General features: G+C 52.7%; 2 protein-coding genes across 36 annotated transcripts; one reads left to right on the forward strand and one right to left on the reverse strand.

Annotated features, from left to right (window-relative positions):
* Positions 1-1,303: 1,303 nt before the first annotated feature.
* Positions 1,304-8,017, reverse strand: BCL2L2 (BCL2 like 2). 6 transcript variants are annotated; one of them, XM_081506572.1, is made up of 5 exons: positions 7,529-7,693; positions 3,912-4,079; positions 3,053-3,140; positions 2,142-2,581; positions 1,304-1,545 (listed from the first exon to the last, which is right to left on the reverse strand). In XM_081506572.1, the coding sequence occupies exons 4-5, from the start codon at positions 2,571-2,573 to the stop codon at positions 1,396-1,398; spliced, it is 582 nt and encodes a 193-aa protein (XP_081362698.1). In that variant the 5' UTR covers positions 2,574-2,581; positions 3,053-3,140; positions 3,912-4,079; positions 7,529-7,693; the 3' UTR covers positions 1,304-1,395. The 6 variants fall into 6 exon arrangements, with proteins under 6 accessions (XP_081362698.1, XP_081362697.1, XP_081362696.1 ...); XM_081506571.1 differs by lacking the exon at positions 7,529-7,693 and adding an exon at positions 4,229-4,465; XM_081506570.1 differs by lacking the exon at positions 7,529-7,693 and adding an exon at positions 4,225-4,464.
* PPP1R3E (protein phosphatase 1 regulatory subunit 3E) lies at positions 3,573-10,930 on the forward strand. 30 transcript variants are annotated; one of them, XM_081506568.1, is made up of 6 exons: positions 3,598-3,805; positions 3,966-4,053; positions 7,515-7,864; positions 8,167-8,912; positions 10,290-10,421; positions 10,683-10,930. In XM_081506568.1, exons 2-4 carry the CDS (start codon positions 4,035-4,037, stop codon positions 8,587-8,589), a joined length of 792 nt encoding a protein of 263 aa, XP_081362694.1. In that variant the 5' UTR covers positions 3,598-3,805; positions 3,966-4,034; the 3' UTR covers positions 8,590-8,912; positions 10,290-10,421; positions 10,683-10,930. The 30 variants fall into 30 exon arrangements, with proteins under 30 accessions (XP_081362690.1, XP_081362694.1, XP_081362691.1 ...); XM_081506558.1 differs by lacking the exons at positions 3,598-3,805; positions 3,966-4,053 and adding exons at positions 9,258-9,329; positions 9,426-9,491 and having other exon boundaries at positions 7,445-7,864; positions 10,646-10,930; XM_081506559.1 differs by lacking the exons at positions 3,598-3,805; positions 3,966-4,053 and adding exons at positions 9,258-9,329; positions 9,426-9,491 and having other exon boundaries at positions 7,445-7,864; positions 8,167-8,624; positions 10,646-10,930.

The raw sequence follows: 10,930 nt of genomic DNA on the forward strand, positions 1-10,930 counted from the left end.
AGCAGCAATTTTAGCACCTTGGAAAGTGCAGCAGTGAGGTCTGGCTCAGGACATGCATCTGGAGTGAAATCAATCATGTCTTTCTCAAAAGATAAAGCTGTCATCTGAATCTGTTCTAGAGGACTGTGTGCTGTAAAGTTAACATCCTCAGACTCTGAGGTACAGACAAGTAACATCCATGCAAACAGTGTGGCTTCCAAGAAAATATCAATGCTTCTAGGTCATGGGAGGTACTCTGGAACCCAGACACCTGGCCTTTAATGAAACAGCACCAATGCCCACCACATGGACCAGGCCAGCCACAGAGTTTACACGTCACCCTCACACGCCTGGGATTCAGAGATGGAATGTTCCTCTCAAGGCATGCACAGCCTTTCCGACACACAGTACAGGACCAAACTGTATTCCAGGTCTGCATTTACATCCACACACTCAAAAGGAAAATTAGTAAGAGCCCCAATTTAGAGTTTAAGTTTGGATACAGAAGGTCCCAGAGATAGGGAACCCTTTAGGCACCAAGGCGCCCCAGTGGGAGAGGAGGGCAGGGGCAGCTCCAGTTCCCAAAGCCCCCACCCACTGCAGGCTCCACAGCCCTGCCTTTCTGTCAGAGCCCAGGAGGCAGCAGCAAGTGTGTGATGCACAGGGAAGAGGGATGATGAAGGAACAAGGCCAGCTATAGAACTGCCCTTCTCTCCAAAGCCCTGCTGACAACTTTCTGCAAAAAAGTGGTCAGAGCCCTCAGCCTGGATACAGTGTTTCTCCCTCAGCCTTGAGGCAGCAAGACAAGGGGGAGAGGGGGGAAGGTTGGGAGGAGGGACAGAGAGCTGCCCTTGTTCTCACCACTGCAAGAGGGAGTGAATGTTTTCTCTTCAAGGAATCTCACCGCCACCAGATTAGACAAGCAGCCCAGCATGCACACGAGCACTCGTGCGCATGCACACTCGTGTCTCAGCAGCCCTCAGTCACAGCACCTCTTCCTAGCCCCTGAGAACCCCAAGCTCCCGTTCCAAAGGGATGTGCCTTCTGTATTTGCCCCAAATCCCACTCATTGAATGGAGATGCCAACCCCCTCTGCAAGTCTACCTCCCTCAGGGCAGCAAATCAAGCTCCAGGCAGAGTTTCATGTGCCTATACCTATAGGCATGATCCTTCCCACCTCCCCCCAACCCTGGAATGACTCCATCTCCTGACTTTCCAAATACATTCCACAGTGTCTCCAGCTCACTCTTTCAACTGCCTGCTTGGCACACTCAGCTCCTTCACCCGCCACCTTTCCCCTTCCAATTCCCATTCCATGACCATCCTTTCCCCCACTTCTTCCAAGGGCATTCCTCCACTCTGCTCCTGCTCTCCTGCCCCCCAGCCACACCTCACCCCACCTGGCTCTGGACTTTCTCACTTGCTAGCAAAAAAGGCCCCTACGGTTACCAGGGCCCCCAGTGCCACGGCCCCCGTCAGCACTGTCCTCACTGAGGCCCAGTTCCCCTCCCGCAGACGCCGCGCCTCCTCCAGGGCCCCGTCCCCGTATAGAGCTGTGAACTCCGCCTGTGGGAGAGAAGGGAAGTAGGAGAGAAAGAAGGAGAAAGGGAGATCAGGAGAGGAAGGAGTGGAGAAAAGAGGAGAGGAAGAGCTCCAGTTCCATCCACTGCAAGCACTACCCCACCCCCAGCCCCTCGGATCCCCCATGAGCACCTGGCTCATTTGCCCTTCTCTACCTCAGGTGAATCCCATCTGAAATTTCCCTGGCCAAAAATTCTGCTCAGAATTGGCATCCTTTGTCAAGACTTGTCTGGCCACCACCCATCCCTGATCCCTGACCCCGCCTATGCCATGTACTCAGGTGTAAAAAACTCGTGATGGTTGGATGCCATTTCTGTGCAGGCACTACCTGGCTACTGTGTGTTCTGTCCTCTGCTTTGGACCATGAGCCCACCAAATGATGACTGCATGGCAGCCCTAGAGTGCAGAGTTCAGAGATGCCCATAGTGAGGGCACCTGATACCACCCAAACAGGCAGACTCGGCCCCAACGCCTCATTCCCAGCACAGCCGCCCCCCAGCTCCAGCCAGAGCCCCCCGTCTTCCCCCTGGAGACCAACTTTTCAGAGGGATGTGCAGAGCAGCAATTGAGAAGCTTCTTACCCAGCCCCCGCTGCTGTGGATCCAGTCAGCCAGCCGTGTCTCCAGGTAGGCCACCATCCACTCCTGCACTTGTCCCACAAGTGGCTCCATCTCCTTGTTGACACTCTCAGCACATAAGGCGGCTCCAAAGACGAAGAAGGCCACAAGGCGGCCCCAGTTGGGGCCCCCTTGGAAGAGTTCATCAGAGACCTGGGTGAAGCGTTGCTGGGCCGAGCCTGGGGTCACATGCAGCTGAGCTGCCAGATCAGAGAAGGTGCGCCGGAAGCGGGTCTCGAACTCATCTCCAGCTGCCCGCATGGCTTGGTGCAGCGGGTCAGCTGCTGGGCCCTCCCCGGGGCCAGCTCCACAAACATACCCCTTCTGCCTCAGCTTATAGCCCACAAAGTCTGCCACTAGAGCCCGTGTGTCTGGGGCCGAGGCTGGGGTCGCCATCCGGGCGGCTGTCGGAGTCAAACATAAAAGACTGGCATGAATATATGGTCAGAGGCCCAGAAGGAGGTATTTCAGGTTTGGCCAGTCCATGAGACAGGCAGGGAGGTGAGGGGAAATCTCAGAGACCTCTGGGCCGGGAGAGGTAAGAGCAAGAAAATTAGGCCATGGCGAGGGGCCCCACGGATAGAGGGGCTGGCCCTTAAATTTGTAATATGCCAAATTCAATATAAAACAAGTAAATTTCATCTAAAATACTTTAGATTCTTTCCATAACAAGACAACAACAGCTCTATGACACCCCTACAACCCCTCCCCCTCCAGTACACACCTTTTTGGCTAGAGGAAGGGGCTTGGGGCCTCCCCTGGGGCAAGATGGGAAGATGCTGGCAGAGGCACAAGATGGGGGAGGAGACAGGGGCCGAAGGGAAAGGGGGAGAAGCAAAGGATTGCCCGGGACAGAGAAGGAAGGGGACACTCACCCAGCCTGGATGGCAGCTCTTAGGACCCAGCACTGGTGGCAAGGAGCCCCCAGCTGGGGCCTTTCATCCTCCTGCCCAGCCTGGAGCCCTGGGAAGGGGAGGGGAGATCAGAGCTAGGTGGGGAAGACTAGGAATCAGGGTCTGGGCTGAGAAGGGCTGGGGTTGCAGCTCCCGGGACCAGGCCCCTGCCCCCAACGCTCTACCAGCTGTGTGGCCGAATCCATGTTTAATGACTGTCCTCCCGGGAAACCCAGGGCCAAGGGCTTCCTGCCGACACCATCTCTGCTCCCGGCTCCCCTCAGTGCAGCCCAGAGGCCCAGCTCCTCCCTCACCCCCACCCTCAGCCGGGCTCCAACCCCGCCTGCCTGCCAGGTTAGGGATCTCACGGGTCAGGCCGCTGCCGGGATCCGGCCGTTTCCTGGTGCAGGAGCTGGGAGGGAGGGAGAGAGGGAGGAAGGGAGGGAAGGAAGGAGGGAGGAGAAAGGGGGGGGCGGGAGGGAGGAGAAAGGGGGGACGGGAGGGAGGGCCCGGCGCCGGGTGATGATGGGGCCCAGAGATGCGTCCAGAGAGAGGGGCGGGGCTGGGACGCAGGCTTGGGAAGAGCCACAACTTAGGAAGGGAGAGGGCCGCTGGAGGCCAGGAAGAACAGGGCCAAGAGGGCATCGAGGGCAAGGCAGGGCTTCTGACCCTGGAGGCTGTGAAGAGAAGCCGGCTGGGCCTCATGAAACCTTGGAGCAAATTCAGCATTTCCAGGTCTCTGATGTTCCATGCACTTGTTGAACTCTTCCAGCCCTGGAGTAGGTGCCCAGAAAAGAGGAACAGTTCCCAATACTGGTGGGAACTACGCCAGGTGCCTTACCCTGTGGGACTGGCAGACGTGACACAGACAGCAGACACTTCCTCTTCTCTCCAGGACCTTTAACCCAGTGGCCTCTATGTGAGCTGGGGCTTTAGCCAAGCATCGGGGAGCCAAGACTCGGATATGCAAGCAGTTTCTGCAGGTAACTTTTCTTCATCTTCTTTCTTCCTTTGTAAAGAATCGGATTGGTTTTCTTTTTAATTCTTTCTACCCAGTGCATGAACTTACTCTTATTTTGAAAAAGTCAAATAATATAGAAGTGTAGGGAAAAAAACACCAGTCCTCAGTCCCTCTGCCGCTCCCAAAATCCCACTTGCCTTCCTGCAAGTTGCCAATGTCAAGGTTGATGTTAATCCTTTCATATTACATATATGTACACACATACATGAATGTCTATTATTTATACCAGGCAGTATGTTTACTCAGGGTGTGAAGCCGCCTGACCACAGCCGATCCACACGAGGGCACCCTCAGGCATTCTGGCTGGGGCCCACCGGCTCTTGCAGCTGGCACTTCCTACAACTTCATTTGGAAGACTCTCCAACCAGACCAAAAGAGGTTACCCAATTCTCCTTCTCTGCTGGTTCCTTTGCTTCTACCTCCAGTCCAAGCCTTGGTATTCCCATCTGCCCCAAACTAAAGAAGAAAGGTCTTTTTTGTAACGATGGTAATAACTAACACATTTTGAAGACTTATTAGGTATTAAATGCTTTCTTTACATGCTTGATATTTTATCCTCACACCAGTCCTTATGTTGTGTTATTCTATAGATGAGCAAAGTGGGGCTTGGAGATGTTAAGTAATTTTCCCAAAGCCACATACTGAGAAGATAGGCCTCAACCTAATTGTGATTTGAAAGTTTGTCTTAAGTTTAACATTGTACTGCTTCAAGGTCCCTCTTTGCGTCTGGTAATCAATGTTGTTATCATGCCGTTTACGAGGCCAAGCCAAATCCACACCATTTACAAACCCAAGCTCAGTTCTCCCCAATATTCTGAATCTAACATCTGTTTCACTCCTTTATGACTGTATCGTTTCAACCATCTGCATTTCTTCTTTGCTCTTGGGATAGACATTCCAGATGCTATCAGCAAGGTTGCCTCCTTTTTTAGAGAATAATCTAGTCCTTCATTTGCAGTCTTGATTTCTTCTAAGATGTTTACTTGAAATAAAAACACTTTTAAGTCTCAGGATCCAAATAGATTTCTCCCCGCCTGCCCATTCATTTATAAGCTCGGTGAGAGCAGGCACTGAATCATACTCACTTTTATGTCCTCATGGCCTAATAGACAGACCTTCAGTAAATGTTGACTGAAGAAATCACTCGATGCCTCTGGCCAGTTATTGAGCAGGCCCAGTCAGACGTTTGAAGATCACTACAGTGGCTACTTAAGAAACAAAGACTATTGGACCAACACAAATTACACCAGGTCCAAGGCTGTGTGCCTCAAGGATCTTCTCAGACCAACACCACAGAGCCAAGGAATGGCAGCTCAGACAACAGAGCTCTTCCCAGAAAACCTTGGGCCATGTAGGCTGACACTGAACCTTACCTGTTCCGTCAATGACATATGGTACCAGAGCAAGGAAGACAGTTTTAAACTGCTTGACTATAACACAAATTACTGTAGCATTATTTCATACCTTAAAATATGAAAAGAATGTGTCCGTGGATTACATACGTATGTGTAAAATAAGAAAATAAAACTCAGTATCACTTTAAAAATGAGTCCTGGCTAAAGAGCATTGCTATGCTTAGTACTGGAGTTAAAATGCCAACAGGAATAAGTTGTATAATAAATCAGTATATGTCTCACTATTTATTTCCAACTTAGTCACTTGTGTGGAGAAGGCAATGGCAACCCACTCCAGTACTCTTGCCTGGAAAATCCCATGGACAGAAGAGCCTGGTAGGCTGCAGTCCATGGGGTTGGGAAGAGTAGGACAAGACTGAGCGACTTCACTTTCACTTTTCACTTTCATGCATTGGAGAAGGCAATGGCAACCCACTCCAGTGTTCTTGCCTGGAGAATCCCAGGGACTGCGGAGCCTGGTGGGCTGCTGTTTATGGGGTCGCGTAGAGTCGGACACGACTGAATCCACTTAGCAGCAGTCACTTGTGATTTTATAGTTCCACTCCCTTGTTGCTTTAGAGATTCCATTTCTACTCTAACATTCCATATTTCAGTGCTCGGAAAAAGTTACTATTACCATAAAAGGTTTTAATCCACTTAATATAATTAAGTGTATAAAATGGTAGACTCTAGAACGGAACTGCTGAGATTCTAATTCCAGCTCCCCAAATATTAATCTATGTGACCTTGGGGAAGAGACCTACCCCCTCCTTCAATTTTCTCATCCATAAATTAGGCATAATACTCTCTCTCCTATGATGAATGTACTATATGAGTTAGTGTTTGTGAAACAATGGTACCTAGCACATTGTAAGTGCTACATAAGATCAGTAGGGAGTTAGAAAAAAACTAAACAAAACTTCACTTTTTTCCACAAATACAGAAAAAAAAATGGAGTAAAAAGCAGCTCTGTGCTCTTCTTGGAGCTCTCACTGGAACTACAACTCCACAGTCCCAATTCCAAGAAAGATATGTGACGATTCATTCAATAATTTGAGGGCCTACTATGTGCTGAAACTCACCATGAATCGGGCACAGCCTCTGCTAGTCAAAGAGCTTACAGTTAGGTTAGAGATCAGAATTTTAATCCACTTTTTCTTCAGATGGGAAAACTTAGGTCCAGAGAAGCTGTGCCTTGCTCAAAGTCACACAGCTAAATAGCACCAGAGGTGAGACCAGAAGCTAGGTTTTTCCAACAACTCTCAGCTCAGAACTCTTTCCAAAGGGCCACCCACCTATTTGAGCACCACATCTCAATTTCCATTTGAGGCTCTACCTAGCTTTTGTGACTTGCCCATATTTGCATCCACCACTACCATCCTCCCGAACCTGGAGCCTAGGGTTTAGGAAAGAAAACACTGAGCCCAGAAGAGAAAGTTACAGGCTGGGTGGTTTGAACCTTCCTCTAAAAGAAAAGAAAAGGTTGCTCTCTACTCCTTGCGTTAACTCTTCCGGTGCCGGAAAGGCTGAGGCCATTGAAAAGAAAAAAAAAGGAAGAGTGGTCCCACTCTGGACCGATAGAGGGGAGTGCCCGCCTCCTGGTGCGGCAGCATCAGTGATAGATGGGGAGTCACTTGTCAGAGGGCTGTGGGCGGGGGCCAGGCCCCGCGAGGGCCGCGGGACCCGAGGGTGAGCTCGGCTAAGCGCAGGCTCAGAGCAGACAGCCCGCAGGAGGTGATGGTCAAAGACCCCGGGAGAAGACGGCCAGTGGGAGGAAAGGTAGTCACTTGGAGACGAGGCAGAGCTGCAGAAGGTGGAGGATTCTGGAGGTGACAGCAAGGAGAACACACAACTGCGAGGGGTGGCTGAAGCTTCTGTGCGAACACCAGCTGGGTGCGAGACTAGGAAAGGAGGGCAGCGCGCCAGCGTGGCCGGAGGGTCTCCCCGGGGCGGGGGAGTGCCATGTTTCGCGATCGGCACCCCCGCACCGACATCCCCCGCAACCTGAGCTTCATCGCCTCACTGACAGAGCGCGCCTACTACCTCAGCCAGCGGCCCAGCCTCGAGGAGGAGCCAGAGGAGGAACCAGGCGAAGGAGGGACGCGTCTCGGGGCCCGATCCCGAGCTCCAGGTGCGAGTCGGGGGCGCCGGGCTCGTTCAGCGCCCGCTGGAGGCGGCAGGACCAGGGCGCTCCGCAACTACAGCCCCGATACCCGTAAGAGAGTGCGTTTCGCTGACGCGCTGGGGCTGGAGCTGGCAGCCGTGCGCCGCTTCCGCCCGGGAGAGCTGCCCCGGGTGCCCCGCCACGTGCAGGTCCAGCTGCAGAGGGACGCCCTCCGCCACTTCGCGCCGTGCCAGCCCCGCGCCCGAGGCCTCCAGGTAGGCGGCAGAGGCACTCCGCTTCCCCAGGACTTCCTCAGCTTGGCCTCGGCGGACGTGTGGGAGTGAATTTACCTAGAAGCACCTATCTCCATCCCCAACCCTGGGCTTGCTCTCGCTCACCCGCTTTGGGGTTCCCTTTGGCGAGTTCCCTAGGCCACTCTCCCCGCTGCCTCCTGACAGCTCCGACGCCAGGGTCGGCTTCCGATTGGTCCGATGCCTCGCCCTGACCCCGCCCCCGTTCTCCCCCCGCCCCTCTCCTTCCCCCTGCTCCCTCTTTCCCGCTCCTCCTTTCCCTACAGGAGGCGCGCGCCAGCCTGGAGCCGGCCTGCGAGCCCGGCTTCGCCGCCCGCTTGCAGGCTCAGCGCATCTGCCTGGAACGCGTCGAGGCGGGCCCGCTGGGCGTGGCCGGGAGCGCGCGCGTGCTGGACCTGGCCTACGAGAAGCGCGTGAGCGTACGCTGGAGTGCAGACGGCTGGCGGAGCCAACGAGAGGCGCCCGCCGCCTACGCCGGCCCGGCCCCGCCCCCGCCGCGCGCCGACCGCTTCTCTTTCCGCCTGCCGGCGCCACCCATTGGAGGCGCCCTGCTTTTCGCCCTGCGCTACCGCGTGACGGGCCGCGAGTTCTGGGACAACAACGGCGGCCGTGACTATGCTCTGCGTGGGCCGGAGCACCCGAGCAGTGGAGGAAACCCGGAGCGCCAGGGCTGGATCCATTTTATCTGAGACGCAGGCGGCCGACGGCGGAAAAAAAATCAAAGGCACCGGGAGGGCTGGGAGATCCCAAACATTTGCCTGGGAGGAATGGGAGAAACCTAGATTGGCGGGGAGCTGTCCTAAGAAGTCAAGTCAGGGAGGGCGAGGAGAATGGGAGAAACCAAAGGGGGGTGGGGAGTGCGTGGACCTAAAGAAAGCCGAGGAGACTGGGGTGGATGTGAGTGGATGAACCCACGTCATAGAAAAGGGGGACGGAAGGGGTGCTGGAATATTAGAAACGAAGCAAAAGGACGATGGCGACGTTCTCTTCCGCGAGTGGCTTCTGGAAGAAAGTGAGTAGGCGGCGGGTCAGGCCTAGGTAGTCAAAGGTTGAGGACATCTCTTTGGTACTCAGGAGGTAATTTATGTGACCTAGAAACACACGGCAGTTGAAATCACTTAGATTGCTGGTTCACTCCCTCTTACTCGTCTTTGCCATCCCAGGTCCCACAGCCCTGCTGTCCTAGCTTTGACTCAGCAATAATTACCTTGCTTAAGTCCCAGGAATTTGGCCATTGCTCCCCAGCCCCCCGGCATTATGACAGGATTCCCTTGTCACCCCTGCTAATCCCTGGTTTCAGTCTCTGCTGACTGGCTGGGAAGTGATGGCAGGTAACAGTCAGAGCTCCTTCCTCCAGGCAGCCCTGGGGATGAAAATGAAAGCAAAACCAACTCCAGGCCTTGTAGCTAACTAATGTGGTGGCTAAGAGGTGAGTACAATCAGGGGCTTCCAGAAAAATGCCAGCCTTACCTTTCTGGGTGCCTTCTAATGACCTCTAAGCACTTTATGGACTGTATTTGTCAAGGGACAAGCGAAACACGGGATTCTTTCTGCTTCAGAAGAAAATCACTGACTAGCCGGATAACTTTGGGCAAGTTACTTCACCTCTCTGGGCCCCAGTTTCCTCTTTGAGAAACTGCATTTGGATTAGTTGATCCCTTAGGCCCCTTCTTGCTCTGACATTGTATGATCTGTGAGGGGCAGAGTGTGGATTAGAAGCTACATTCTCCAGCCTGCAGTTGGAGTGCTTACAGTTCAGAACACACAGCACCCCAAGCCTCTGGTTGAGCCTGAGAATGGTCCTCCAGTTTTTGACACATGTTCCAGAGCCCAGGAAACATCCCATAACCAGCCTGCAGTCTCAGGGTATTCCAGGGCCTCTTTCAAACCACAGCTCATCCTCTGCCCCCTTGCTTTTTGGTCTTGCCCCACAGACTTCCAGCCTGGGTGCTATGAGACACCTTGGGGGAGGTGCCTCTCTCGGGGAAGATGATGCTTGGGAGCCCCTAAGATGAAACAGTGTTGGGGACTTTCTTGGGGTTAAAGGATTATTGGTATAAGAAATGGAAAACATTTCAAATAAAGAAACAGAGCAGCCTGAAAATTAAATGATGCCAGAAGATAGCAGTCTGTTCCATACCCTGAGCAAGTGAATGGGAAAGCTGGACTCCTACCCATTCACATTCATGCCTTATGTCTCTTGGTTAACCTCTGCTGGGTGTTTGTTTTTCCTCTCCTTTCACCCTGTTTCTAAGCTCCTCTCTTTGCTTTTGCCCCTCTCACCATTTTCATTTTCTTTTAGCATGTAGGTTATTTACCTTCATTTCCTCTAGTTCCATCTGCCTCCTTCTTCATCCTTGTTGATCTCTGCTATTCCTTCTCCCTCCAGAAGGAGTGGAGAACCTGCTCCCTTTTCCCCAAGACCACGGTTGGTCCACTTTCCTCTCAGGCTCCTTCTTGACAGTCTTCAGAAGGGAGAAGAAGCAGTTCCTGATGCTGCAGATGAACATGGAGCTCCCAGGTAACCAGCTCCCCACACCCATTTCTTTCTGTTACTGATTTCTCAATTTTTGGATTCCCCTTTTACCACTCAGTGACAGAAACCCATACATGCATTCAGAATAGAGTACGGGGCTTGTTTATCATGCCCCTCCTCTCTAAAACCCTAATTCTTTAAAGAAAAAAAGGGTTAAAAGAGAAACCCCAAGTCACTCAAATGCCCATTTAAATGTCATCCTTATAAAGAAAACAGAATTTCTTGGATCTTGTGGATCACCTTCAGGTCAGAGTTCCAGCAGAGGGAAGAGAGAAAGTGTACTGGAAGCCACCAAGCAATGCACTTTTTAGTCACCAATGAAGAGCCCAAGGGAGGATAATGGAGCGGAAGACCGGGTCAAGGCTCAATGTGTCATCTCTTAATGTGTATGCATGACTGTCACGTTGTATTAGCAATCTCCAGAGCCCACATTTACTTATTTATCCACTAAAATCTGGTGCCTTGCATGCATTATAATCCTCAGAAGAACCCTA

Source organism: Giraffa tippelskirchi, chromosome 7, assembly GCF_054371585.1.
Source record: "Giraffa tippelskirchi isolate mGirTip1 chromosome 7, T2T-mGirTip1v1.2.pri, whole genome shotgun sequence".
NCBI classification, from domain to species: Eukaryota; Metazoa; Chordata; class Mammalia; order Artiodactyla; family Giraffidae; genus Giraffa; species Giraffa tippelskirchi.